This window comes from Aspergillus japonicus (assembly GCF_003184785.1).
Source record: "Aspergillus japonicus CBS 114.51 unplaced genomic scaffold BO86scaffold_9, whole genome shotgun sequence".
NCBI classification, from domain to species: Eukaryota; Fungi; Ascomycota; class Eurotiomycetes; order Eurotiales; family Aspergillaceae; genus Aspergillus; species Aspergillus japonicus.
In genome coordinates this window covers 236,880-262,387 of record NW_020291646.1, presented here as the reverse complement: position 1 = coordinate 262,387, position 25,508 = coordinate 236,880, and the positions used below count along the sequence as shown (strand labels likewise).

Below are 25,508 nucleotides of genomic sequence, written 5' to 3'. Positions count from 1 at the left end.
AGCATAAATGCTCTCTATGCGCAGCTGAGATACCGACACGTACAGTACATGGAGTACGTCGCATAGTACAACTTCTGTGGACATTGACAGTCCCAGCCGTGCATATCCCACTGAGCATTTGAGTCTAATCAACTAGTTTGCCTACCCTAGTCCCAGTCGATGGCCACCATCACCGCCCTTACTACACATCTCCATCCCCAACCGTAACACCCTCACACCAAACACACCCAACAAGAGAATCATCTTCATTACCAGAACTAAGTTCAACTAAAGACAAAAACAGACAAAACCCAGCCTCTCTCCCTCTCTTCCACCTCCACCCCCATAACAAAACAACCATCACCAAGCGCAGCTAAACCCCCACCTCCATCTCACCAACCCTGTAAAAAACATCAGCACCCCATCCCTCCACACCATCCCCAACCGAAAAAAAGCCATACCTCAGCTCACCCCTCCAGCTTTACCAAGAAAGCACCACCAAGTAGTCCCGGTCAAGAGTAAAGCTTAGATATGCACACCAGCACCCAACCCCGCCCCCGCCTGCGCAGCGACCTCAGCAGCCGCGTTGGCAGCGGCATCCACACCGAAGCCGATGTTGAAGGGTTCCGGGTTAGGGTTGGCCTCCGGGTTTGCGGCGGCGAAGGCGGCCAGGAAGAGGGTGGTGAGGGTGGTGAGGATTGTGAATTGCATTTTCTGTGGGGTTTTAGTCTTTCGCTTTTGGCGTTTGGCACATGGGTTTTTTGGGGGGTGGTTGGGGACGCACGATTAGGATTAGGTATTATCTTATCTGATCTTGTCAACAAGATTGAGGATATGGTGGTGCTGAGAGGAAGTGAAGTAACGTGAGGTGAAGAAGGAAACCGAGCCTGCGATGTTGTTGGATGGATTCTTCGGGAGAGGGGGAAGGGGAAGGGTTTATATCTTCCTTCTCTGTGGTACGGTATACAGATGATGCGGACTGTTGTGGGTGCGTGGTGGGGAGACAGGGGTAGGTCTCGGTCACGGTCGGGTCAGAGTCGGGTCAGGAGCTACCCCCAGAATTGGGTTTCGTACCTGAATGAGACTAAACATTGTCGGAGGTTGAGGCAGCTCAAATTTCAGTTCTGTTTGGGTCGTCGGGAGGGAGGGAGGGATCCGGCGGGGACTGATTTTTGGGTCGCCTGTTTTTGTACTGTACTCGGGTTTTTGTGTTGTGTTTACTTCCGGGACTTGTTTTTAGGTTACTTAACTTGAATTCAGAAGTAGTCTAAGGTGTTTGTTTGTTTCTAGGACTTGATTTTGAGTATCAGTTGTAGTTCTCGGCGCTGGATGGAGCGGGAACAGGTGGTCAAGTCTCTGCATGAACGCCTGCAGGACTCCGTGGTCGGAAATAGATGGAACGGTGTGGGGTAGCTGGTGAAACGGCGGGGTTTCTGGATTATCCCATGTAGCATCTTATGCATGTTGCGATACTGAGCACACAGTACACAGTCCATGTGTTTATGCAGACCCTGATGCATGCACTGGGAAAGTGTAACAGTTCCTGGCGATCTCGAGCAGCGATCGTCCCGACGGGTTCCATGGTTGCGGAATATACTTCGGCTGCGACGCTGGTTGCTTCGCGTTCGCCGAGGCACGTGAATGATCGTCGATAGTCTGGATCTTGAGATAGGAGACTGTAGTGACTTTACGGCTGGGATTGCTCAATTTGTGGTATCCAGTATGGTAGAGTATGCAAGACCCGATCTGCATGATCACTTGCACCGAGGTTCAGAAGCTCTGGCTAGGGGTATTGTTTCTCTCCTCTCAACAGGCTATTGCTAATCAATGCTCTGATTTTCACCATCGAGTGCTGCTAATCTCATAATCCTCCCAGGAGACATCTGACATCCGACATCTGCATTAAACCGCCACATCCGGAATCCCGGCCTCATACTCCAAAACCTTCGGATGCTTCACCCCTCCCACCCTCAACACCCCCCAATCCCGCTCCACCCCCTCCTCGACATCCGGATACGGCCCCACCGGCGTAATCGCCCGCGGATTGATCATCTCGTGACTCTTGGTATACTACTCCCCATCAGCTCTACCCAACCTGCGAGGAAGAAACTTACATTCTCCTTGATATGCCGGAAGTCCGTACTCGCGCGCGCCGCCGGCACGTCCCAGTACATCCCCTTCAGCCAGTTGTTCAACACGGGGTAATCGTGGCGGATCGTGCCCAGATTGCACTTGAAGTGCTGCACGTACACCGTGTCGAACCGAATCAGCGTGGCGTACAGCAGCACGTCGAGCTCCGTCATCTCCTTGCCCAGCACGAACGGACCGCCGTGGGCGGCGACGAGGCGCTCGAGCTTGTTCAGCGCCCCGAACACCGGGATCACCTTCTCGTTGTAGACCTCCTGCGTCTCGGCGAAGCCGGCCTTGTACACGCCGGTGTTGAGGTCGGCCTGCAGCCAGGGGCTGATGGCGTCGATTTTCGCGCGGAGGTGGGCCGGGTACAGGTCGATCGCGGCGAGGGCGGGCGGGAGGTGCGCGTTGAAGGCGCGCGGCAGCCAGCGGAGGATGTCGATGCTTTCCTGTGGGTTGTTGCTGTGAGCGGGCAATGACCCCCTGGTTGCGATGAGACGACAAAAGACCTACATTCGCAACCGCCGTGTTGCTCTTCGTGTCCCACAGCAACGGCACCGAGTATCGCCCCTTGTACTCCGCATCCGCCCGGAAGTACACCTTGTGCAGGTAGTCCTCCCCGAACAGGTGGTCCACCGTCGCGCCGGGGTACTCCGTCTCGGTGGCCGGGAACTTCCACCCGGGCCAGCCTTTCGCGTCGCCCTTGGGGTACGGCTTGACCACGCTGGTGTGGATGATGTGCGTGAGGCCCTTCAGGTGGCGGACGAAGTTGACGCGGTGCGCGAACGGGCAGAACAGCCCGATGTACAGGTGGTAGCGGTTGGGCTCGGCGGGGAACGCATTGCTGGGGATGATGCCGTGCCAGCCGTCGGCGGTGCCGGGCTGATGTACCTGGTCGGCGGAGGGGGAGTCGGAGGCCATCGTGTGCTGATTTGGGTAGATGTGAAGCTCAAGTTGCTGCGATGGGTTGGTGGTGATAGCGGGGAGGGAACGGCCCGCTGACGTCATCCACGCCATTCCGCAGTCATCCCGACCATCGGTCATGTGATGCAGGTGCAAGAAGGGTTGATTGTTTATCCCGGGCCTCAAGGCAGACTTGATCCTGCGGATATCGATCGATCCAATCGAACTTGGCATTGCCCTGAAGTGGACCCCAAGCTTCAAGCGACATCGATCTAATTCCAACTCAGCCCCAACACCGCGTTCGCAACAGGCAATCAAAGGATCAACACTGCCATGGAAGCAGAGACCGTCTCACACTAATCCGTGGGGGCGGAACCCCTGAATTTGCGACCGAGGATATAATCGCGAGAATCCTCGCATCCATCGCACAGAATGTCAGTCAGTCGAAATCCATCCAACTCCGTCGTGCTATCATCATGAGACCGTACGCTGTTGTCCTCCTCGCTGCGCCCGCGCTTGCGGCGCATCGCACCGCCCGCGACGCGATCGAGACCATCTGCACCAAGAACAACATCATCACCACCGACGACTTCATCCTCTACAACAACCTCTGGGGCGAGGACTACGCCACCTCCGGCTCGGAGTGCACCTACCTCGACTATGTGAGCGGCAATTCCATCTCGTGGCAGTCCTCCTGGACCTGGGCCGGCGGCGACGACTACGTCAAGAGCTACCCCAACGCGGTGCTGAACGTCGGCGCAAAGCAACTCAGCTCCATCACTAGTATCCCCACTACGTGGTCGTGGAGGTAAGTCTTTGCAGCATGCTTAAGCGAACGAACCCCCACTAACCAATCGAAGCTACACCGGCACCGACCTCAAGGCCGACGTCTCCTACGACGCCTTCTTCTCCACCACCGCCTCCACCACCGCCACCCACGAGTACGAGGTCATGGTCTGGCTGGGCGTGTACGGCGGCATCGAGCCGATCGGCAACGCGGATGGACCGATCGCCAGCCCGACCATCGGCGGCCGCGTGTGGGACTTGTACAAGGGCCCGAATGACTGGACGGTCTTCAGCTTTGTGGCCCGCGAGAACGTCCAGGACTACTCTGGGGACATCATGGACTTTTTCAACTATCTGATCGACAACGAGGGCGTCTCCTCGAGTCTGTACCTCCAGACACTTGGGGCGGGCACGGAGCCGATGACCGGGTCGGATGCGTGGTTTACTGTTGCGCCGTATGAGATTAGCATCAACGCTTAGTGAATGGGTGGTTAGCGGGCCGGGTAAAGGGGACGTTTGATGGTGGAAAGTGTGTAAATTAGTGCATGTGCGGTACTTCGACCGGTGTGATAGCGATTCTCTCTAGCAATCAAAGATAGTGTGCGGGAGATTCCACGATTGAGGATGCGAGATTGGGTTGCGGAAATATCCGGTCATGGGATCTGGTCACTAGCTGTGAGGGGTGATTGGACGAGAACCGCATTCCTGTCACATTTTGGGGCGTTGGACCGAGGACTATACAATTCACGCTAGAGAGCGACGGTGCATGATATCCACACCCCCCTGCGTACAACCCACGCATACCCCGCTCGTTACTCGCACTCGCAACACCCCCCAATCCAGATCAGATGGCCACAGCAAATGCCGTCGACGAGACTCCCCATCACCGACCGTCCGGATTCCAAGGCGCACGCAGGTCTCACATACACGAGTCACCCTGCGCGGCCGTACGACGCTGGGGTGACGCCAACCATGCCGCTGTGTGACCCGGCTGATACCGGTGCCGGATCCATCTATACTACTTCACAATGCGAATTGCTTCGCTCGAGGAAGTAGATGCGAATACTAGTAGCCAGGTCTCCATCACTGCGTGTTGGTGGAGCCGGAGTGACCCTTAGCTGTGGATCGGCGGCGGGCCCGGCGGCCACTGCAGCCTTAATTAGTGGACACCTCCGTAGACACCCTCAACAATGTCGGACCGTCGAGCCTGAACGCCAGTCGACGGTTCGAGTGATGGCCAGTGCAGTCAAGACGCGGATACATCGGTGGACGCAACTGGAATCCTTCAATCAGATGCCATGCCCGCAGGAAGGGGAATTAGCCGCCGTGACTTGGTGGGCTGTGATGCGATGCATGGGCAATTCCAAATACTCGGTCTGTCGGGCTGCGGTTGGTCGTTGGGTATGTCCGTCATACTGGGGGAGGGGGGGAATTCGTGCCTGAGGGTGGCAGACGGGTCTGCAATGGTTGAATTGAAGATAGAGCAGTGCTGGAGGATTTCCCCAGATAATGTAACAAATGGATGGTGAGTGGGAGATCAAAGCATTGATAATTGAGTTTGGTGGAGGGGAAGAAGGAAAGAAGGAAAGGAACAAATGGTCCGAGCGGGCGGTGAAGACATGTCCGGGTTGGCTGGCATCTCGGCCTCATCCATCCCTGATCCTTACCAACGATACTTTTTTATCTCCGGCTTACGCTGCTTGAGTGTCTTCGACTTCAACGATGCGAACGGCGTCGCACTCAGCACGTTTGGCACTGTGATATCATTCCGAATTCTCCACTAAGCAGCCAGCCCAGTCCTGCGACGCCACCAGGCATGTCAGCAAAGTGAACCTGGGTGGCAGCTGGAAGCTGGCATTCGCCCAATCCATCCACCAGCAGATGACCTCCACATCTTTCTTTCCAGACCAGGAACACATGTTCGTACCAGGGTCTGAGAGATGTGCCAGTGGCGAGTCGCCCTGGGCCATCTCATAGGCTAGGTACTCAGCGCATTGATCGCACTAGGAGCAATAGTCTGGCTGCCATACGCCGGCCAATTGAAGGGCAATGACTAAATCTGGGCTCAGTCGCTTATTCCGGCTATTGTCTTGTCGCGGCCATCCTGCGAACAAGGCTATTATCTCTAGATCGACAGTCAGCTCTCCTCATTTTTCTGTCAAGAATGCAGGCCTACCTACTATCTCCAGAACACGAACACTGCCGTGACGGCACCGAATTTTGGTCTCGTTGGGCCTCAATCTCGCTTGGCTACTTGGCGGTACCATGCGACCTTCTCACATCTTATCACCCCGCAACAGGGTTCTCGTCGTGCCAACCGCATCCAGCTCGCATAAGCATCGCAACGAACGCCAGCCAGGGTGACTGCACTGCCGTTATCAGCACGCAACAGAGCTGGACCTGCATGAGGAGGATTTCCACTATCCAGCTAGGATGCTCACTTCGTGCCATCCCTGATCCATGGCGGGTTGCGCCGTCTGCGAATGACGGCGGTCAGCAAACACGAGTCGGGGCATGGAGGGGGGCGACGCCGAGGCGCAGGATTCTCTGGCGCAGGGGGAACCGCACCCGGCTGGCTCGGAGGGTTCGCCTGACAGCATCATGGGATTTCCTCGGGCCAGATTGACGGCGGGAGGCTGATGGTCTCGATCGAAGAATGGCTTTGTGTTGCCCGCTGAGGAACTCAATCTCACAGCATGGGGGTCCCCTTGCGAAGCTATAAAGGCCACCCCTCGCTGGTTATCTGCCTCAGGTCCAACCATATTTTCCACATACTTGATTATTGATCGTTACATACTTTTTGCCCACTATGCAGTCATTCATGCCCCAGATGCTCCCCCCGGCTGACCTGAAGCTGGCCACCCCCCCTTCACTGGGATACACCCTCAAAGCCCCCACCCGTCTGCCTCCTACCCCTCCTTCGTCTACTTCAAGTCTGCCAACCAGCGAGCTTGAGCCCAAGGTTGCTGTCAGCGCCAGCCGGAATATTCTGGAGTCTTTCCCTGAATACGAGACCACCGCTTCCTTTGACCGTCTGCGTGCAACCGAGTACAGCTACCTCGACGAGAACAACCATGTGTACCTGGACTACACCGGGGCTGGACTCGCTGCGAAAGCGCAGTACCAAGCACATCAGGCACGACTCAGCGCTGACCTGTTCAGCAACCCCCACTCTGCCAACCCGACCAGCGAAGCGTCGACTAAGCTCGTTGAACAAGCCCGCGCCGATGTGCTGCGCTTCCTGAACGCGTCTCCAGATACCTACACCGTGATCATTACACCCAACGCCACCGGGGCCGCCCGACTGATCGGCGAGTCCTACCCTTTCGGCCGCAACTCCACCTTCCTCCTCACTGCCGACAACCACAACTCGGTGAATGGAATTCGGGAGTATGCCCGCCGCCGACACGCGCGCACGGTCTACGTCCCGCTGCAGACCCCGTCGCTGCGCGTCGATCCCGGCGCCTTGGCCTCTGTGCTCGCACCACCAACCACATGGCCCTGGACTCGTCGGTCTTCAGATCCGAACCGTCCGAAGAAACGCAGAGGTCTTTTCGCCTACCCCGCCCAGAGCAACTTCAGCGGTGTCCGCCACCCACTCGAGTGGGTGAACACGGCCCAAAAAGCCGGCTACGACGTTCTCCTCGACGCGGCAGCGTACCTCCCCACCAACCGATTGGATCTCTCCCCAGGCAACCCGCAACCAGACTTCATTCTGATGAGCTGGTACAAGGTCTTCGGCTTCCCCACGGGCCTGGGATGTCTGGTCGCCCGCAAGGACGCTCTCGCGCGCCTGTCCCGCCCGTGGTTCGCCGGGGGGACCGTGCAAGCCGTGCTGACCGGCGTGCAGTGGCACAGCCTGACGACGACGGAGGGGGCTTTCGAAGACGGCACGGTGAACTTCCTCGCCATCCCGGAGATCTCGGTCGGGCTGGAGTGGATCCAGTCCTTGGGGGTCGAGAACATCCGCACGCGCGTCCACTGCCTGACCGGGTACTGTCTGGCGGGGCTGCAGGCGCTGCGACACAGCGACGGATCGCCGATGGTGAAGATCTACGGGCCCGCGCCGGATCCGAACAGCCCTGGCGTCGATCCCGGCGGCGACCGCGGCGGCACGATCGCCTTCAACTTCCTGGACCAGACCGGCAAGATCGTCGACGAGCGCATCGTCGCGCGGGAGTCCGCCGCCGCGGGGATTTCGCTGCGTACGGGCTGTTTCTGTAACCCCGGCGCGGCGGAGCACGCCTTTGGGATCACGAAGCCCTTGCTCCGCAGTCTGCGGCGCCGGTTCAGGGACACGCTGACGGTGGAGGAGTATATCCAGCTGCTGGGGCTGCCGTCGGGCGGGGCGGTGCGGGTGTCGTTTGGGCTGGTGTCGAATGTGGCCGACGTGGAGCGGTTTTTGGGGTGGGCGGAGCGGACGTATCGGGATCGGGTGACGGGGACGGAGGGGCTGGTGGCGCGGACGGAGTGTTAGTCCAGCTTTCGAGGTGTTACTATGCACTGTATCTGGGTGTGGGAAAATCATGATGGATGCTATGGTGTGGATCGGTGTGCTAGTAGCCGGGTTGGTTTTCTGATTCGGTATGATTTGGTGTATCCATACAACACGAAAAACAGTGATGTGAAGCTCTATCTGCGGACTAAGAGTCAGATCTTGATTGACAATCCCGAAATCCTGCTTTCCAATCCCGCATTCGTGAGGATGCTATTGGTCGTGTGGATGAGTCGCCACATAATTGCTTTTTCGGAAGCAATAGTCCCATTCCTTCCACTGTACGGAGTAGTGTACTGTACCGTAGTCAAGACCAAGGTGGTGCGCAAAGACGATCCGATCGATCGACCTGTCCCCACTCATCCATCCACATGTTCTAGTGCGCACTTAGCTCGACTGGAGAATTGTGGTCGCTGGACAACCCCCCCTCCTCCAATCCTTTGGTTTTTGAAGGGGTATTTGCTTTTTCGGGGCTGATTCCGGCTCAAGATCTGTACTTGGATGGATGGATGGATTTACTCCGTTGATCAGAGACTAGTGGGACTGTGGAAGAGTACTCCGTAAGTACAGTACAATGCTATAGTTAGATCTAGTCGGGTGATAGAGCGAAGAATGGGATTGTTTGAAGGTTCCAGTCTAGTGGAGGCGCCAGCTTTGCGCTAGTTTAGTTTAGCTTAGTTCTTAGTTGGGACAGTACTAGGTATACTATATCTTCATATAGGTATCTAGTTACCTAGTAGGGTGTCGATCTCGCCTCGTCTTGGTTGGGTGGGTGGGTGGGTGAGGGCCTCGTGCTCTTGGTATGGTGGTTACCTCCTACCCACCTACCTACCTACCTTTTAACTGGATGTGATGCTGTCGTTGATCGGGGATGAATTCGTGTAAACTGTTGTTTTAGGGTGTTGTACTGAGATACTGTGTATGAGGCTCGTGCTCGTGGATTGGGATATCCTTGTGTGATGGTGGTGGTGGTGGTGGTGGTGGATTGGGTTCCGGATACGGGAGGGCTGGACTGACTGTTTCATGTTTTGGGGGGGAGATTGGGTTGGTGGGTGCCTTGGGTAGGGATCAAGTCTGGACTCTCTAGATTGCTTAAGTACTGTACTATTGTACAAGGATCTAGAGCTAAGTAGGGGTACTACTAAGGGTACTATCGTTTAGGATTGTTACTAGGTATTCGCATGTTGGTTCTCGAGACATCGCAGTGGACGTCACTGCTTTGGGACAGGCCCCAAAACTAGGTGTATAACCCGGTAAAATGATCGCAGATTGCGACTGTATAGTACTAACGCGTCTAGTCCCTATAACACGGAGTGCTATGCAGACAGCGGAGGGGTGCTCGAGTGACGTAGTGATGTGCTTACAAGCTAGATTGCGACGAAGCTAAATCGCAGTGAAGCTGCTAGCGCAATCCACATGTACATTTCTGTACAGGATATCAATAGTCCAAATGACCGATCTCTCCCAAGGACCGATCTATAAGTTGTCCAGAGGGAAAAAAAGTGGAGGCGGAGTTGCATTGGGCTGCAGGCTGAAGCTGAGGCTGAGGCTGAAGGATGGGTGGAGCTGACGCTCAGCAGCACTAGGCGTAGGCGGACTAGCCCGGAACCCTCACCCTCACCCTCGTGTTGGTGTAGCAGCAGTGGGGGCAAAGCCTCCGCCACGCGACGCCCCGGCTGCAGTGACACGGAGGAGCAAATGCCACATGGGCGATTTTCTTTACTTATCCTTACCCGGCTGCCTGGTCTGCTGGGAGTGAGATAGATTTTTGGGGTCTAGGAGTAAGATTGTCTGATGAGCGGTCGGCGTGCCGTAGGATGCGATTCATCTCGCTAGCATCGTTCAGATGGGAGAGGCATTGGGTTTTTTGTCTGCTTAGCACTTGACTACTGGACTGACCTCTGGTGCCTGATTTGTTCCACGGGTATGCGCTATCGATTCCGGGCCTTGTTCTGTGGATCTTTCACACGAGTATGCTTGCTGCCTATTTGCAGGGTTGCGGGTGCAGGTCTGAGGCGAGCATTGAGATCGGTTTGCAAAATGCACAGTCCATAGTTGGGCGGATACTAAGGCAGTCCTCGGCTCGACTCCAGCTTTCCAAATTGCATCACTGCTTGAAGGGCCAGCTCCAGCACTCAACCCACAATGAGGTCAAGAGTGAAGTGTTCTGGTCACTCTGGCGTGGAACTCTCGTGTTCATCATATTCATTCTCTTGCCTGCACGCCTTCTAGCCGTGTCGCAGCCCCGTCTATCCCACAGTCAGCTATCGCATCCCTGACCTGCTGTGCAAGCACGTAGAATAACTTCAAGCGAAGCCAGAGCAGAGCACACTAACCCTGCGATAGAGCGCATGCATACACCTCCACTTCCGCGAAGTATAGGCACAAAACCGTCCGCTCAGTCCAGTCAGACTAACCCACTAACCACCCCCATCCCAGACCCAATTCCATTCAGCAACCACCACAACCAACTCAATCCGCAAAATGCGAAGCAACATGATACGCAACAGCCGCCTCATCCCCCTCGAAAACCCCACAAACCGGACAAGTCACCACCGGTGCCGCCGCCGCCGCAACCGCAACCGCAACCGCATCACCATCCAGCCCCCCAGCCCCAGCACCCTCCCCCCTCCCGCCCCGTCGCTTCTGCCGCGAAGGCTTCGTGATATACGCATCCAGCCCGATATTCCGCGGCGGCTCGTCCGCCTCCGTCCGCCTAGCCTGGGAACCCCTTCCCCGGGAGAATTCAGCTGCTGCAGAGGTGAATTCAGCTGGCTCTAGCGCAGCAGGGTCTGCGGACTGACCCCCCGAGCCTGCGCTCATGGACTGCACCCTCCCCACCCGCCCATCCGTGAGCCGCACCTTGATGCCCCGCGGGTGGTTGCCCCGGGTCAGCACGTCGGCGATGGTCCCGGAGACGGTGCGGCCGGTCGGCTGGTCGGCTTTCAGGACGATGTTCACGTTTGCGCCCGGGAGGACTTCTTTGGTGGTGGGGACGCGGGGCATTTTGGTGGGATGGGTGTGGTGGTTGATGGGGAAGGGAGGGGGTCACGGGGTGGCGGTGGTTTTGATGTTCTGGTGGGTTTGGGTGGGGTGGGCACGTGAGGGATTAGTCAGTTGTGCGGGTTTGTGCAGTCTTTGTGCATTGGATGGTGGGGTGAAGAGTTGGGTGTGGATGTAAGCGGCGATGCTGCAATGCTCTGTTCTTTGCTTTAGGGGTATTGGAATACTTATTCTTGATTATATGTGATGGGTAGAGTTATTGTCTGGAAATGTGGTTGATTGGTGGTTAATTGGTGGCGAGGTGATTTGGGGTATACGAGATACTATGAAGATACAACCGAGAGTAGGCAGAGAACAATATATAATATAGACTATACACATTGCCTGTTCAAAAGACTTGTTTTATCTAGGCTTCCTTAATTTCAGAGAATATGGTGCCAATCCCTAAGACACTGTCACCCTGATGCTTTTTAGGATCGATGGTAGTGTTAAAAAATACCAAGGAACACCGGAACAAAGTACAGTAGAGTAGAGTTCAGTGAGAAATTCAGGCAGATGGACTGGAAGATCGGTTATCAGATCTTACGGAGACTCGAAAGGGGATGAGCAGAACCTAGGGCTGTCCCTGCCAAGAAGCAGCGCGATCGGCCCACTGCAATGGGCCCTACGAGTTCTGATCCGAATGGTGGAATTGACCACCAACAGCGAGGATGGACTGTGGAGAATGACATTGAGCCATTTCAGGGATAAGTAGAGAACCATATAGTATGTGGGATGATTACTGCCATTGGAGCGAATGACTACTCCTATACTCCTGCTTTTTATCTCAAGCAGCTAAGCTCAACAATATAAGTAATAGGGAAAAGCAATGTGTTAAGCATCTCACACGGCTGGATCAAGAGTGACTGCAAATCAGAACACTCACCGAATACCCACCTCTTAATGCCATCCGCTGGTCGTCTCAGATGGGTCCCATCCGGTCCCTTCATCTGCCTCTCCCCACTACGGTTTCAGTTTGTTGCCGCCCCGTCCAAACACCATTAATTTAAGCTTAATCCTTTAAGAACAGTCATCGCCTTCAGATTTCCACACATTCTCTTCACTGCTTGCGTTTGTTTCCACCCATTCCTTTCATTCCTTTCTTTTTTTTACCTTTACACTCATTACAATGCATCTCTCCGCCACCCTCGCCCCCCTCTTCCTCTCGTCAGCGCTGGCGCTGCCCGCCGTCTCCCGCCGCGCGGCTGCGCAGTCGGCCACCACCCTCTGCGGCGACTACGACTACATCATCCTGCAGGACACCCCCTGGATCGTGTACAACATGCTCTACAACGCCGCCCAGACGGTCGGCACGCAGTGCACAGGGTACGAGTCGCAGACGACCTCCGCGAACGGCACCAAGGAGGTCGTCTGGAGCAGTGTGACGGATATCGAATATGTGGAGGCTACGTATGCTCCCCGGCATCAATATCATACCAGGCGTCCAAGAAAAACTGACAAGAGTGCAGCAACAACGTCCCCAAGGGCTACTCCTTCGTCGGCCTCACCGAGAACCTCGAGACCAAGATCTCGGCCATCTCCTCCATCCCGGCCGACTACACCTGGACCAGGACCAACTCCACTGCTTTCAAGGGTATGCCCCCCCCCCCCCCCCCTCTGCAGCTCGCCCTTTATTCCAGAAGCAAGGACTAACCAAAAAAGGCAACACCTGCTTCGACTTCATGACCAACGACGTCAAGGGCGACTCGACCTCCTCCTCGTCGCACGAGCTGATGCTGTGGCTGCAGTACGAGGGCGGCCAGCTCCCCATCGGCTGGACCGATGGCGCCGTCGCCACCATCGACGACCTGTTCGGCACCTCCTGGAAGCTGTACGAGGGCGTCAACGACGACTCCGGCATTACCGTTAGCTCGCTGCTCCCGGACACCCAGTTCGAGGGGTCGTTCGAGGGCGATCTGCGCGAGTGGTTGATGGCCATGGTCAACTTGGGTCGGTTCACGGAGGAGACGTATGTCAATGTGGGGAATGCGGGGTGAGTTTTTCTCTCGAGGATTGTTCGTAGATTGAGCTGTTGCTGACCCTGGGATAGAACGGAGTTCTTTTACGGAGACTCGGTGTTGAATGCTACGCTGGGATTGCAGATTGATCTTGCTTAGATTTGGTCGTGCTTGGTGGGAGTGGTTGAACATGTTAGAGAGGGCGCTGCTGGGTTGGGCTGCGGGTGCCTGCGCGCGAGTGCACAGGCTGGTCTGCAGATAATTTTGGAGAATACCAATAGAAACACATGTGTCTATATGCAGTAGACCGGCTTAGATAACGCCACCAGGCTGATGGCAGAGTGGGGTACGTAGCGTAGCCTACGGCACTAGCGACGGCTAACTTGTACTTAAACCGGAACCTCTGATCATCTTCCACCTACCATATCCTACACTTCAATTACAGCACTACCACCATGGAACCACAGCCCTCCCAACCCAACAGCAGCAACCATGAACAACGCCCAAATCCCACCAAGCTCCCCAAAACAACCCTCCTCGCCCCATTCAACCCCGCAAACGCAACCGCAGAAAAGGTCACCCCCCCAAACCCACCCACCTTCTCCCCACTAACCCCAACAGATCTGCGCAGCCCCAATAGAATACACCCAATCCCTGCCCGGCAAAAACACCCTCACCAGATTCATCGACAGCCTCGCACCATGGTTTCCCGTCAAGGAAGCATACCTCGCCCCCCTGCGCGAGATAACTGCCACCCTCTTCACCACGATCCTGATGTATCCCCCTTACCCTTCCTTACCCAGCAGTTCCCCAGCAAAAAGACTAATGAGCGAAGACTAGATGATATAGAAGACTCCTCCCCGCTCCGCCGGGGCCATCCCTCGGCGCACACGCAATTCGGAACAGCCCAGACCGTCAACGCAGCCACATACACTTTAATGACCCTGACTGCATCCATCCACCAACACCTCGGGCCCCAGGCCCTGGCAGCCTTTCTCGAGGAGATGCAGAACTTGGGGATGGGGCAGGCGCTCGATCTCCACTGGACCTTTGCGGCAACATGTCCCACGGTGGAGGAGTACCTGGAGATGGTGGATCTCAAGACGGGGAGTTTGTTTCGGTTGGTGGTTAGATGGATGAGTGTGGGGGCCAAAGCGGGAGCCGGGGAGGTCGATGGGGATGAGGATATATTGGGGGTGGCTACGTTGCTTGGGCGGTATTATCAGGTTAGGGATGATTTGTTGAATTTGAGTGGGGAGGTGAGTTTCCCTTTTCTCTTTTGGACTGTTGCATGTGGTGGGGAATGGGGGGTTGGGGGTTGGGTTGGGTGTGCTTGCTGACTTTGGGGGGGTGTAGTATACTGTGGCGAAAGGTTGGTGTGAGGATTTGGATGAGGGCAAGTTCTCGTTTCCTTTGGTTTGGTTGTTGAAGGTGCAGGGGGGTGAGGTCGGGAGGGAGGTTTATGGTTTGCTTTTTGGTGAGGCCGGGGTGCGGGGGGAGAGAAGGGGGGTGTCGGATGAAGTCAAGGAGAGGGTGGTTGAGGTTTTGAGGGCTTCTGGGACGCTGGAGGATACGGGCAAGGTGTTGGAGGAGATTATGGAGGAGATTGTGGAGGTTTTGGGCAGGGTCGAGGGGAGGTTGGGGGTGAATGCTGGATTGCGCGGGCTGATTTCGCGTCTGAGGGTTTGAGATCCACAACCTGTCCGGTGCGATTGATATCCTAGTCTTGCTGGCGTTGAATGTGATGTTCAAATATGATGAATGTTCGTTCTCGTACCAAGAGACTGGCTCCGAGCGTGGGAGCCAATCCATTTTCATTGACCCATATATACCCCACGATCATCCTGGGAAGGTTTTACTGTAATCAGGGTATCCGCCGTCACAAGCCAGCTTGACGCGAAGGGGCTTCTATCAAGATGGATTAGATCTGTGTCCAGAGCATCCTTGCGGACTATCGCTCTAAGGCCATGCCCTCCTCCACTCCTTTCTTCCCGGCTCCCCGGCTAACGCCCTTTCCTCCCCCTTCCCATGGTTTACCATACATCATGGCTTGCCTTCACGAGACCTTCAAATCTGTGCAGAGGCGGTTCTACAGTACCCACTAGCTACTAAGCCCACATTTACCCACTACTGTACACTCTGACGCTGCCAGAATCCGGGGCTCGCCGGCTTTTTCCCCACACCCTTAGTCGATAGATACTAGGTAGGTATGCAGGTGGTCGACCGTGTTGTGTTATTTGAGGGTGACATATCAGCAAGTAAAAACATTGATGTTTTGACCCCTTTTCTCTCAAACTGAACCGACCTATCGGCTCAGCGCTTGCCTCTCTTCACCCCTTCTACCTTGCTTAAGGATTTCTATCCCAAACTCCACCAGCGTTGCTGCTTACCTAGTACGAGTACGATTCCGGGACGCAGAGGAGATCATTGGTGCTTGCCTGCCGAGGGAAAATGTGCGTCAGCCCCAGCAGCGAATTGTCGAAGTATTGACCTTGCATATGTTGCCAAGCCAGCCCTCGCGCTCTCAAAGCAGACATGGAAGACCGCCAACAGATCGAGAGAACCGCAGAAGGGAACCTACCGAAGGATCCGCACAGCAGAATGTATCATACCCCTCCTTATCTGGGCAGTCTGCAGCGGACGCTACCTCTTCACCTATATGGGGTACACCGTCTCCCATTAGCGCGAAGGTCGATAGGCGGGGTGGGCAAATGGGAAAGGCAATCTTACAGCTTAGGAGGTTTGTGACCACCATGTCATCGGTGAGGGCCTCTGCAGGACCAGAGCTACTGCGTTGGCCGCCAGCATCTCCCAACGGCTCCTCATACTGGCAGCAAGAGAGTGTCCCGGAGCCTTTGCATGATTGAGCCAGAGTAGTCACGGGGAATGATAGGAGAAGGATCGCGGGGAGGAGGGTGGTGAGCTGCATAACTGATAGGACTTGTGTGGAAATGAAGACAGGAGAGATGTGGAGGACTGAAGACGGTTTGTGCATGTGCGTGCGTTTTAGGTCTAGGATTGAAGAGGGCTTTTATACTCTGCTCCTTGGCGAGGACTGTAATCGGGGCTCTTCGTGATGATCCTGATCGCCCGGTGTGGACGTATGATCGGCTAAGACAGCCCAGAGCGATGTCGTCGATCGAGGTGATACGAGCCTTTGCATCGCCTGGAAAAGGGATGGTCTGGGCCGATCGCATGCCAATACTTCAATAGCTCTCAATTCGGACGGCTGTCCACCCCGAGGATCTGGGACTCGTCGCTTCGTCGCCCCACACCTAGCCGGAGTCCGGAAAGCTACTGGGTCTATCAGGCAATGATAAGCAGACAATCGTCTGGATGGATTCTTTCGGGATGACTAGCATTATTACAGTGTAGCCGCGAGCTGTCAGCTCACCGATGGGCACCTCCACGCCCCACTGCGCAGATCTCCGATGCCATCCACGTGCGGTACGCATTTCTCCAGGACTACATATGTAGACGTGTAGCCATGACAGTATTCCTCTCTCCCCAAGGAACATTCTCTGCCCACCTAAACCTTTCTTGGCGCATCCTGACCGGGTTAACTTCCATCTGATCTGACGGCAAGCGAACTGGTATATCTACACTTCCAGCTTTTCCTCCCAGTGTGACCTAGCGTACGAGTGGAGTAGCATATGCGGTATCTTTGAAGAACATACCTCATAGCAATCAACCTCCCTAATCTAGATCGGTGTGCAACGAGGTGTTTGATTAGGTATACTGCCAACAGAACGAAATCATCGCAAATTGGCACGAGTAGCTCACTAAAGGCTCCCGACCATTATGGAGATCGAGTCAATTTTAAGACCTCGAAGTGCTACCAACAGACTTGATAGAAATATTCTTAAATCGTGATCAGATAGAAGCCCTTGATATCTTCTGTCTGGAGTATAGGGACAGAACGATTGAAGAGGGTAGGCGGACGGAGTGTATCTCCGCCATATCAGGATCTGCACTGTTCAAAAGCGAGACCCTATACCTTTCTATCCGAGGATAGCGATAATCGCCTACCCAGGGTAGAGGATTTCCTGCCGCAGGCGAGCACACGCTTGTACTTCTCCCTCTAAGGTATCAAAACCATCAATTCCGCGCCTGCCCATCCTCCAGCACCATCTCCCCGCTCCTTCGGCCACAGCCGAACTCGTACCCGTCTTCCCAGCAGTCACTAGAGTGGAACGACAGGCAGACAAGCGGCATCCTCGCTGCTCACCTGTCACGTGTTAATACTTGCGTTAGCCCCAGCTCTAGGAAGGGGTGTCAAAGCATTAGTCGCGAAGATATCCCTTCACCACGACCGCAACCAGCAAACAGAAATGAGACCGCGCGGAAGAATCAAACTCACCGAACTGCTTTCACAACAAAACACATTATGTGTCGAGTCAAGTACACAGTCTGTAGGAGCGGCTATCGCTTTACCTACAGTACCCGTCTATATTAGCCTTTGTTTCTCCTTCTCGTTCTCCTCCTCCGCCTCCTCTTCCTTCTTCTTTTCTCTTCGCCATGCGGTTGTTGGAGGATGAAAGCCGAGATGGAAGATCGGAAAGGAAATTCTTACAGCTTGAGGGGATGGCGATGGCAGGAAACTCCACACTGAGGAGATCCGAAGAGCCAGCCTCGACTACCTGGCCAACCTGGCAGCAACTGAGTTGGTAGTTGCTGAAGCCGCTGCATGTTTGTGCTAGAGAGGCCACCGGGAGGGAGATGAGGAGGGCGGGGAGGAAAGCTGTGAGCTGCATTTTGAAGTGTTTGGAACCTGGCCCCAAATCAAGGGATGGAGGAAAGGTGGTTGAATGATAGTTTGGGTGCTCTGGAGAGGGGCAGGGCGGAGCTCTTGTACCCTGGTCCTTGGCAAGGACTCGGGATTGTGATCGACCTTCTCTTCCATGAGCTGACCTACTTGAACATTCCAGAGCGAAGCCGTCGATCAAGGTGACATTGACCCTTGCGTCGACTGTAAAGGGGAGGGCACGGGCTCATCACACCTCAATAGGTGCAACTGAATTCTGGGGAGACGGGGCATCGTTTCCGGAGGGATCGGGGATGAGAGTCTGCTTCGTCGATTTCATCAGGTGAGTTGCCGGGCCCGAATGTCTAGCTCACCATTTGCTCAATCCTACCCACAGATCATACTTGTCGTCGGTTATTAGCTCTTCCAAAGTACGGAGTACTGGACGAGGTAACCTGCATACCCCTTGACCGGGAAACCACCTGCCTTACTGCCTAACCCCACACAACACATCTCATCTTCACCTTCAAGCCTGGGTACTAGGTAGCGTCCTTCTCCATACTAAATCCAATCCAGCAAGACCAACATGGCCGGAGCCTTACGACAGGCTGCTGTAGATCTGGAGATATCGGTAAAACATTAGCAAATTCGGGGCCTCTGGAAGTATAGGTGAGGCCGGATTAGGAATATCAGGATCAACAAAATTCTCTAGAGTTTCATGCTGTTAATCGAGTCGATAAGGGTGTTTTTAGACCTGTATATGCTCGACTTAGTATAGCGTAGGGAGGTGAAAAGTAAGGATGTAGACGGAGTATATATACCTGCTATGTGAGATACTGTAATCTGGATTCTTGGCAAGTTTACTCTATTATAGTTTATCTTAGGATAAGAGAGCAAATATCTTCTACCTAGGCGAGAGGTCTGTATTTCAGCATGCGAACATATGCTTGTACTGCTCTCGCAGGATTACATCTACCCATCATGGGTAAAGTTAGCGCTTGCCCTCCTCCATTCCCTTCTCCCCAGCCACGTCCGAGGCCTTCCCTGAAGCCTCATCCACTGCCCCGCCAGCAGTCTGCCCCGGAATCGGCTTCTGACAGTAAGCAGCCGCGTCGTCTCCCTGTTATGCAAACACACACGTACGTTAGCCCCATCAAAGTGTAATAACACCAATCTCGCACAAATCGGACAGAAAGTTTCAGTCCGAATCGCTGGGTAGGTGTGACAACGCAACCATAAAGAACACAGCATAAGAAAAAACATACCGAGCCACCTGCACAGCACGCCAGAGCATACCCCCGCGCAACGTCACAGTCCGTAGCGGTTGCAACCGTGTCACCTGCCCGTGTGTCAGCTTCATGTTGTGGGGAATCAATTCGCAAGGGGAGAGCGTACACTCCGCGCCCACAGTCCCGAGCAACTCCGGGTCGAGCGCCACACCCGCTCCATCAGTCGCGTCGGTGACCGCACCGTCAGCCAGCGAGTTTCGGACCTTGCAGCATTTGAGGTTGTGGTTGGGGTTGCATTTTTGGGCCAGAGTGGTCACCGAGAAGAAGAGGAGGACCGGGAGGAAGTTGGTGAGTTGCATTTTTGAGGGTTGCAGCTTTTCGTGATGGTGGCAGCAGGGAGAGTGGAAGATGGTGTGTGATTTTTGGGTTTGGGGTTGAGGATGATGGTCTCGGGGAATGGCAAGTTCTTATATTTTGTTTCTTGCGAGGATTGACTTTGGCTGTCTCCTGAAGATCGGTTATATGTCAGATGATGGACATCGTGATCGGCCTGTAAAATTCTGGTGTCTGTTTATTGGCGGTAGATGTCAGGGCTACGTCGTTGGTCAAGCTGATACAGCCGTTCTTGTCGCCTAGGAGGTAGAAGTCGGGTCGATCAAGCTTCGACGGCTCAACTCGGTTGCAGAAATGCAGTCAATCAACAGTACTTCTGTATATGGGTAAGGACAAGAGAGTCTGGAGGTAATGGTTGATGGCAGGGGGGGGCGGGGGGGGGGGGCACCGTCCCTCATGCAGGGTCAACTGTGATCGGCTTTATTGCATGACGGGAGTGACCCGTCAGATGGCTGAGAGCTTGTGCATGGCATGGCATTTGACAGTTGACACGGGATTGACACTCGGCACCACAGTGCAGAAAGATCAAGGGTTCAAACTGTAGCTTAATATGAATTGCCCTGGCATGTTGTCAAGGACTTGTATCATATCCGTCCTTTTCAAAGTCAGTATGAATGGCAAAAGGAGAAACTGAGCAGTGCTAAACGAGAGATCTTATGACCGACTCACTTATCCCAAGGTACTCTCCGCACATGTCTCTACCTTACAACTGTTGATATCCATAATTCCCAAATCGCGATGTATGCTACACCCATGGGATCGGCCGGGTTCTAGAACCATTATTCCTGCCTAAGGCCACAAGGCCATCCTTATCAAGCCTAGCGTCCTTGCCTCCACTAAGCCCAAACCAGCAAGACCAAAATGTCCGACGGCGGCCGATAAGCGCGAGAAAAAAACTCCCCCTCCCCGCTCCGCCTCCTTTCACAAAAATTTCCCCCGCATCTCACTTCACTCAACCACTCAGTCACTCAGCAACCCCCTGATCTCTTCACCCTCCAGCTTTCTACACACCGTTGCCAAAAGCACCACAACCGTCACCATGGGAAACGTAAGCTACTAACTGACTTGAACTTCTCTCTGCTGCAAGATGCGATGCGATGACTTGAGCCGGGTTCTCGGTCGCATTTATGTGAACGTGGCTCGAGAACTCCGGCTCAAGCCAAGCACACAAGAAATGCAAATCGACACTGTGACTGCAGTGCCGGCTGATTCTCACATACTTACGACGGATTCTACAGGGAGCCAAAGCCCAGATGAAGCGTGAGCGCAACGCCAAGGACGCTGGCAAGGGTGGCAAGTCGCAGTTGAAGGCCGTACGTATTTCTTCTGCTTCCGGATGCGGTGGGAGGGAAAGGAGAGAGTCGGGCAAGGGAGAAGTTTTGTGGCACGACATCTTACTCACCCTGCGATAGAACGAAGCCGCCAAGGACATCATCTGCCAGATTTGCAGATCGACCTTCCTCAAGACGGCCAAGGCCCCCGCCCTCACCGAGCACGCCCAGAACAAGCACAACAAGACCCTCCAGGAGTGTTTCCCCTCCTTCGCCTAGATCTTCGGAGACACAATCGATAGATGATCAGAGGATTGTCGGGGTCAGAGCTTGCGATGGAGACACTACGTGCATCTGTGCTGGGGAGTTTTTGAGCGACTGTTCTTGAAGTGCATATTTCTTGGAGACGTGGATGGGGAAGAATTGATACCTTTTGCTTTTCTGCGACTATCGTTTTGCACGGCGAGTATGGCTGTATATCAGTTTTTGTGCATTGTAGACAGCGGCCACCTTCTGCCTGTAGCTTGATTTTGCTACCACCGTCGTCCGGCTGATCAAGGAGATCTCCAGCTTGTGTCTGACGAGTTTTACTTCCCTCGCCATAGCGTCGAGTCTTGTTTCTTGCAGGCAGGCAGAGTATGTCGTGATGGAATCCTTCAACTAAGCGATCATCTACCCAAAAGGACCCGATATGCTGTCCAGAATATTCCCACTGCCATTACACATACACATGATCGGACTGGGATGGTAGCATGGTTCATTGTGCGTAGGCCAAGGCTGCAGCCTCTCATCAGGGCTTAATCGAGTCTGGACAGCGCTTGCTATGTCTTCTTGACCAGAATCCGACAAACACGTAGTTTTTGTCCGCAATCTCATTCCCGCCTGCCCTCGGTTATCACATATGCGACAATGGCCTCAATCGACCTCGCGAAGCTGCGCATCCTGGGATCAGTCGAGGTAACCGCAAGTGAATCTTCCTATAGGCTGCAGCTCGTGCAAAGGATGTTCCCTAGCATTATGTATTGGCGCCCAGATAGGATTTCCCAGTATAGCCGGGCGAAATGCGGCTAACTGCCGGGCAGATGTCGGCCCTACTCTTTGGGTCTCTGTAGACAACAGGCAATCGTCTATATGCCAGCGGCAGCGTCCCCGTCAGCTTTCCCCAGTCGATCAGTTTCACAGCTCTTTCTGCGTTGATTGGAATATTTTCCTCTATAAGGCAGTTCGTGCTCTCATGGCGTCTATCACAATTGCTATTTATAGATTGTTTTCAAAAGGCCTCAGTCGCAGATAGGATTGCGTGTTAACTGGCCCCAATAAAGTATGGATTCTGGAAGATGATCTGTATCGCTTTAAGAGAGTAGGTCCAAGGTAGCCGTCTCGATCACAATAGCACTTGTCTTCAACCTTGCGCCATCATCCAGACAAATACATCGGACACCACGACTATTGTCCCAACCATCCAGTCAAGATATTCGCTTACGTCGCTCCAACCGTAGTATATACGTTCCGCGGCGTTGACTTATCGAACACACCCACGCAGTCAGATATCAGTCATTATGCTGCAGATCCTTGCCCTGCATGCAGCAATGTTAAATACACCCCGAGACGATCCATGCTTGAGCTAGGGGCTGTGCTACTCGAGCTGCAACAAGCTACCTCATTCCGGGCATATGTTGCCGGGGAATAGGTTCAATGGGATGAAGGTTGGATGGAAATTCGGTGGGATGCTGCCTTACTGGCTGTAGCACTGCAAGCCTTATAGCTTTTGTTTTGTGTTGACTTTGCTCTCGATGAATACGCCCGACAACGGATTCAGAAACTGCGTTCGACCCAATTTCATCTGGCCATTGTCAGTATAGCATGGTGGAAACCTCCCCAGTGCCCTTCCGGCCGTCTTCCGGCAGATAGCCAAGTACCGAGTGACGGAACTCGGCATTCCATAAAGAGGCAGCAGGTCCGATAAGACGATAGGTTTACTGATCAAAACTTGATAAGATGGCATATTGCGCCATAAGACGACATGCGGGGTACATTCGATACCAAAATGTTGATGCATTGTTGGTTGGTGGTTGCATAACATGCATGGCGGATTGCGTGATATGTCGGGTCTAAGGTGGGATGCGTTGACTGACTCGCCCGGCAAGATCGCTATCTAGCGATATAAATGGAGTGTTTAGACAACCCCTCACAATGCCTGCCCGGTTGCATCAATCGTACCAATCTTTTCTCGTTCTTCACCATGGCTCCCGGAATCAACGAGACGGCCATCCCCGTCCACCCGCACCCCGACGCGGATCGTCAATACCCCCAGCCCCTCAAGGTCAGCGGCGCCTTGGACAGGTACGAGTATGAAGAAACCACCCCAGTCATCGGACGCGAGTATCCGACCGTCAACATTGTCGATGACCTGCTGAATGCCCCGAACGCGGACGAATTGGTCCGCGACCTGGCCATCACCAGTACGTAGCGCACCTCACAACCCTAACTCCCCTCGCCTTCCCGCTCCACCCCACCCAAAACAACCCCGACTAACCCCGACACCAGTCTCCCAACGCGGCGTCGTCTTCTTCCGCGCCCAGGATAACCTGACCGACGCACTCCAAAAACACCTGGTCCAGCGCCTCGGCGAACTCAGCGGCAAACCCGCGACCTCGACGCTGCACATCCACCCGGTGCTCAACAACACGAACGAATTCGGGGTCAACGACGCGGAGATCAGCACGATCAGCTCGCTGGCGCGCAAGAAGCTCTTCGGCCCCAGCCACGCCCTCAACCGCCGCAAGTACGACTCGGCGCAATGGCACTCGGACATCCAGTTCGAAGGCGCGCCCGCCGACTACACCTCCCTGCGGCTGACGCAGCTGCCCCGCACCGGCGGCGATACCCTGTGGGCGTCGGGATACGAGATCTACGACCGGCTATCCCCGAAATACCGCGCGTTCCTGGAGGGTCTGACGGCGACGTTCTCCGGGGACGGGTTCCTCAAGGCGGCGGAGCGGAATCCCACGGAGGTCCGGATTTATACGGACCCCCGCGGGAGTCCGTTGAATGTCGGGGCGGAGTTGACGGCCGTGCATCCGGTGGTGCGCACTAATCCGGTGACCGGATGGAAGAGTGTTTTTGCGATTGGCCCGTTTCCGAAGGTGATCAATGAGTTGACGGGCGAGGAGTCGGAGGAGTTGTTGGACAAGTTTAAGCGCGTGGTCGCCGAGAATCATGATTTGCAGGTGCGGTTGAAGTGGAGGAATAAGAATGATATTGGTGAGTTTGGCTTTCTGGTGTGGCGTTGCTGGTGGGGGTTGGGCTAATGCGTCGGCAGCTATCTGGGATAATCGGAGCGTGTTCCATACCGCGACGTTTGATTATGAGGGGCTTGGGGAGCGGTTTGGGCATCGCGCGGTGGGTATCGGTGAGGCGCCGTATCTGGATCCGAATAGTCGGTCGAGAACGGAGGCGTTGGCGGAGGAGGCGGCTTGATGGCGTCGGTTTGTATAGGGTTGTTGTCGACCAAGGTGGGGGGCGGGACGGTGCACTGTCCGGACGATGATGCGTGTCTGTGAGGGCTCTATTTTCAAAGACTGACTGTCTAGTTTGAAAGACATATAACATCTGTAAATAAGAACAAAAGGGATCAACATAAGCGAAGCACTAGAGCATGCAGGTTGTGCCGTGATGATTTGGCAGGCGCCGTGCAGTTCATTCGGACCCCCGACTTAAACCCACTTTGAGCCCCGACTCTGTTTCTTTCCTCGGTGCATCTTCTCATCATGTCTGCCACTAGCGAAACCAACTTCCCGACCACCATGTCCTCCACTAATGATGAGAACTGGTTGACCGACTCGCTGGTCTCCCGATCGATAGACCGTTCAGAGCAACCCACGTTAGCGCACAAGACACAGACGAGTGATCAGAAGGATGGCACAAGAACCCGCCACGACTACACGGTGGGCTGGGTCTCTGTGTTGGAAGAGGAGCAGGTCGCAGCAACAGCCATGTTGTTTCAGAACCACCCCGACCTCCCGAAACCGCCAAAATAATCCTAATGCCTATGCGCTAGCATTGACCAGAAGAATTATTTTGGTGACACGATCTTGGCAGTGGCAGCTCGGGACGAGCTTGAGCCAGCGGTGCAGATTCTTCGTGATTGAGGAGTTGACTGGAGATTAGAGAATGACGAGGAGCGAGGCCTCCGACAGAGGATTCCGGGGCAGTTGACCTATCGAGTCATCAAGCTCCTGCTCAGGAGGGGTGCTCGTGTAGATGCGAGGGACCACAATGGTAGGACCCCGTTGGTCTACGCGGCACAGTCGGGTTGGGCGTCAGTCGCAGAACTGTTACTTGCACACGGGGCGGAGATGGAGTCGACGGATACGGCGGGCATGACTCCGTTGTTATGGGCTGCGAGGTGGGGCTCTACTCGAGTCGTCAAGCTACTGCTTGAGAAGGGTGCGAATTCGGAGGCAGAAGACGGGAATGGGATGATTGCATTGGGGTGGGCGGTGAGCAAGGGCATGACGAGGTGGTGCAGTTATTATCTTGTTGATTAGACGAGGGGCTGGTGTTTGGAATAAGAAA

General features: G+C 54.7%; 14 protein-coding genes across 14 annotated transcripts; 9 read left to right on the top strand and 5 right to left on the bottom strand.

The window, feature by feature from the left end:
- Positions 1–337: 337 nt before the first annotated feature.
- Positions 338–3,076, bottom strand: BO86DRAFT_333300 (putative cell wall organization protein/glutathione transferase (Gto3)). Its single transcript, XM_025668806.1, has 4 exons — positions 2,623–3,076; positions 2,094–2,558; positions 1,894–2,049; positions 338–708 (listed from the first exon to the last, which is right to left on the bottom strand). Exons 1-4 carry the CDS (start codon positions 3,028–3,030, stop codon positions 505–507), a joined length of 1,233 nt encoding a protein of 410 aa, XP_025530221.1. The 5' UTR covers positions 3,031–3,076; the 3' UTR covers positions 338–504.
- Positions 3,077–3,388: 312 nt separating this feature from the next.
- On the top strand, positions 3,389–4,333 carry BO86DRAFT_240018 (xyloglucan-specific endo-beta-1,4-glucanase A). The gene is made up of 2 exons (XM_025667087.1): positions 3,389–3,820; positions 3,873–4,333. The coding sequence occupies exons 1-2, from the start codon at positions 3,489–3,491 to the stop codon at positions 4,276–4,278; spliced, it is 738 nt and encodes a 245-aa protein (XP_025530220.1). The 5' UTR covers positions 3,389–3,488; the 3' UTR covers positions 4,279–4,333.
- Positions 4,334–4,727: 394 nt separating this feature from the next.
- On the top strand, positions 4,728–5,436 carry BO86DRAFT_240011 (uncharacterized protein). Its single transcript, XM_025667086.1, has one exon. The coding sequence runs from the start codon at positions 4,855–4,857 to the stop codon at positions 5,239–5,241; it is 387 nt and encodes a 128-aa protein (XP_025530219.1). The 5' UTR covers positions 4,728–4,854; the 3' UTR covers positions 5,242–5,436.
- Positions 5,437–5,865: 429 nt separating this feature from the next.
- Positions 5,866–6,516, top strand: BO86DRAFT_240022 (uncharacterized protein). The gene has a single exon (XM_025667088.1). It carries the CDS (start codon positions 5,963–5,965, stop codon positions 6,422–6,424), a length of 462 nt encoding a protein of 153 aa, XP_025530218.1. The 5' UTR covers positions 5,866–5,962; the 3' UTR covers positions 6,425–6,516.
- Positions 6,517–6,607: 91 nt separating this feature from the next.
- BO86DRAFT_446352 (PLP-dependent transferase) lies at positions 6,608–8,485 on the top strand (the record flags this gene model as incomplete). The annotated part of the gene is made up of 2 exons (XM_025676512.1): positions 6,608–6,720; positions 6,778–8,485. 2 exons carry the CDS (start codon positions 6,608–6,610, stop codon positions 8,273–8,275), a joined length of 1,611 nt encoding a protein of 536 aa, XP_025530217.1. The 3' UTR covers positions 8,276–8,485.
- A 2,183-nt stretch (positions 8,486–10,668) lies between these two features.
- Positions 10,669–11,315, bottom strand: BO86DRAFT_239989 (YwbE family protein). The gene has a single exon (XM_025667085.1). It carries the CDS (start codon positions 11,297–11,299, stop codon positions 10,766–10,768), a length of 534 nt encoding a protein of 177 aa, XP_025530216.1. The 5' UTR covers positions 11,300–11,315; the 3' UTR covers positions 10,669–10,765.
- Positions 11,316–12,323: 1,008 nt separating this feature from the next.
- Positions 12,324–13,560, top strand: BO86DRAFT_386962 (putative endoglucanase-1 precursor). Its single transcript, XM_025671465.1, has 4 exons — positions 12,324–12,745; positions 12,805–12,929; positions 12,998–13,328; positions 13,386–13,560. Exons 1-4 carry the CDS (start codon positions 12,465–12,467, stop codon positions 13,450–13,452), a joined length of 804 nt encoding a protein of 267 aa, XP_025530215.1. The 5' UTR covers positions 12,324–12,464; the 3' UTR covers positions 13,453–13,560.
- Positions 13,561–13,720: 160 nt separating this feature from the next.
- BO86DRAFT_386961 (FPP/GGPP synthase family protein) lies at positions 13,721–15,120 on the top strand. Its single transcript, XM_025671464.1, has 4 exons — positions 13,721–13,868; positions 13,915–14,069; positions 14,129–14,552; positions 14,650–15,120. Exons 1-4 carry the CDS (start codon positions 13,749–13,751, stop codon positions 14,980–14,982), a joined length of 1,032 nt encoding a protein of 343 aa, XP_025530214.1. The 5' UTR covers positions 13,721–13,748; the 3' UTR covers positions 14,983–15,120.
- Positions 15,121–15,605: 485 nt separating this feature from the next.
- On the bottom strand, positions 15,606–16,222 carry BO86DRAFT_442635 (uncharacterized protein; the record flags this gene model as incomplete). The annotated part of the gene is made up of 3 exons (XM_025676325.1): positions 15,606–15,731; positions 15,875–15,948; positions 16,024–16,222. The coding sequence occupies 3 exons, from the start codon at positions 16,220–16,222 to the stop codon at positions 15,684–15,686; spliced, it is 321 nt and encodes a 106-aa protein (XP_025530213.1). The 3' UTR covers positions 15,606–15,683.
- Positions 16,223–16,892: 670 nt separating this feature from the next.
- BO86DRAFT_377088 (uncharacterized protein) lies at positions 16,893–18,047 on the bottom strand (the record flags this gene model as incomplete). Its single annotated transcript, XM_025670573.1, has 4 exons — positions 16,893–16,923; positions 16,971–16,994; positions 17,323–17,521; positions 17,732–18,047. The coding sequence occupies 4 exons, from the start codon at positions 18,045–18,047 to the stop codon at positions 16,893–16,895; spliced, it is 570 nt and encodes a 189-aa protein (XP_025530212.1).
- Positions 18,048–19,028: 981 nt separating this feature from the next.
- BO86DRAFT_377087 (uncharacterized protein) lies at positions 19,029–19,625 on the bottom strand (the record flags this gene model as incomplete). Its single annotated transcript, XM_025670572.1, has 3 exons — positions 19,029–19,157; positions 19,303–19,376; positions 19,433–19,625. The coding sequence occupies 3 exons, from the start codon at positions 19,623–19,625 to the stop codon at positions 19,029–19,031; spliced, it is 396 nt and encodes a 131-aa protein (XP_025530211.1).
- A 952-nt stretch (positions 19,626–20,577) lies between these two features.
- On the top strand, positions 20,578–21,667 carry BO86DRAFT_386958 (uncharacterized protein). The gene is made up of 3 exons (XM_025671463.1): positions 20,578–20,707; positions 20,898–20,972; positions 21,072–21,667. The coding sequence occupies exons 1-3, from the start codon at positions 20,699–20,701 to the stop codon at positions 21,207–21,209; spliced, it is 222 nt and encodes a 73-aa protein (XP_025530210.1). The 5' UTR covers positions 20,578–20,698; the 3' UTR covers positions 21,210–21,667.
- A 1,471-nt stretch (positions 21,668–23,138) lies between these two features.
- BO86DRAFT_356716 (TauD/TfdA dioxygenase family protein) lies at positions 23,139–24,604 on the top strand. Its single transcript, XM_025669678.1, has 3 exons — positions 23,139–23,392; positions 23,478–24,194; positions 24,253–24,604. Exons 1-3 carry the CDS (start codon positions 23,173–23,175, stop codon positions 24,408–24,410), a joined length of 1,095 nt encoding a protein of 364 aa, XP_025530209.1. The 5' UTR covers positions 23,139–23,172; the 3' UTR covers positions 24,411–24,604.
- BO86DRAFT_239938 (uncharacterized protein) lies at positions 24,556–25,033 on the top strand. The gene has a single exon (XM_025667084.1). It carries the CDS (start codon positions 24,701–24,703, stop codon positions 24,968–24,970), a length of 270 nt encoding a protein of 89 aa, XP_025530208.1. The 5' UTR covers positions 24,556–24,700; the 3' UTR covers positions 24,971–25,033.
- Positions 25,034–25,508: the final 475 nt, after the last annotated feature.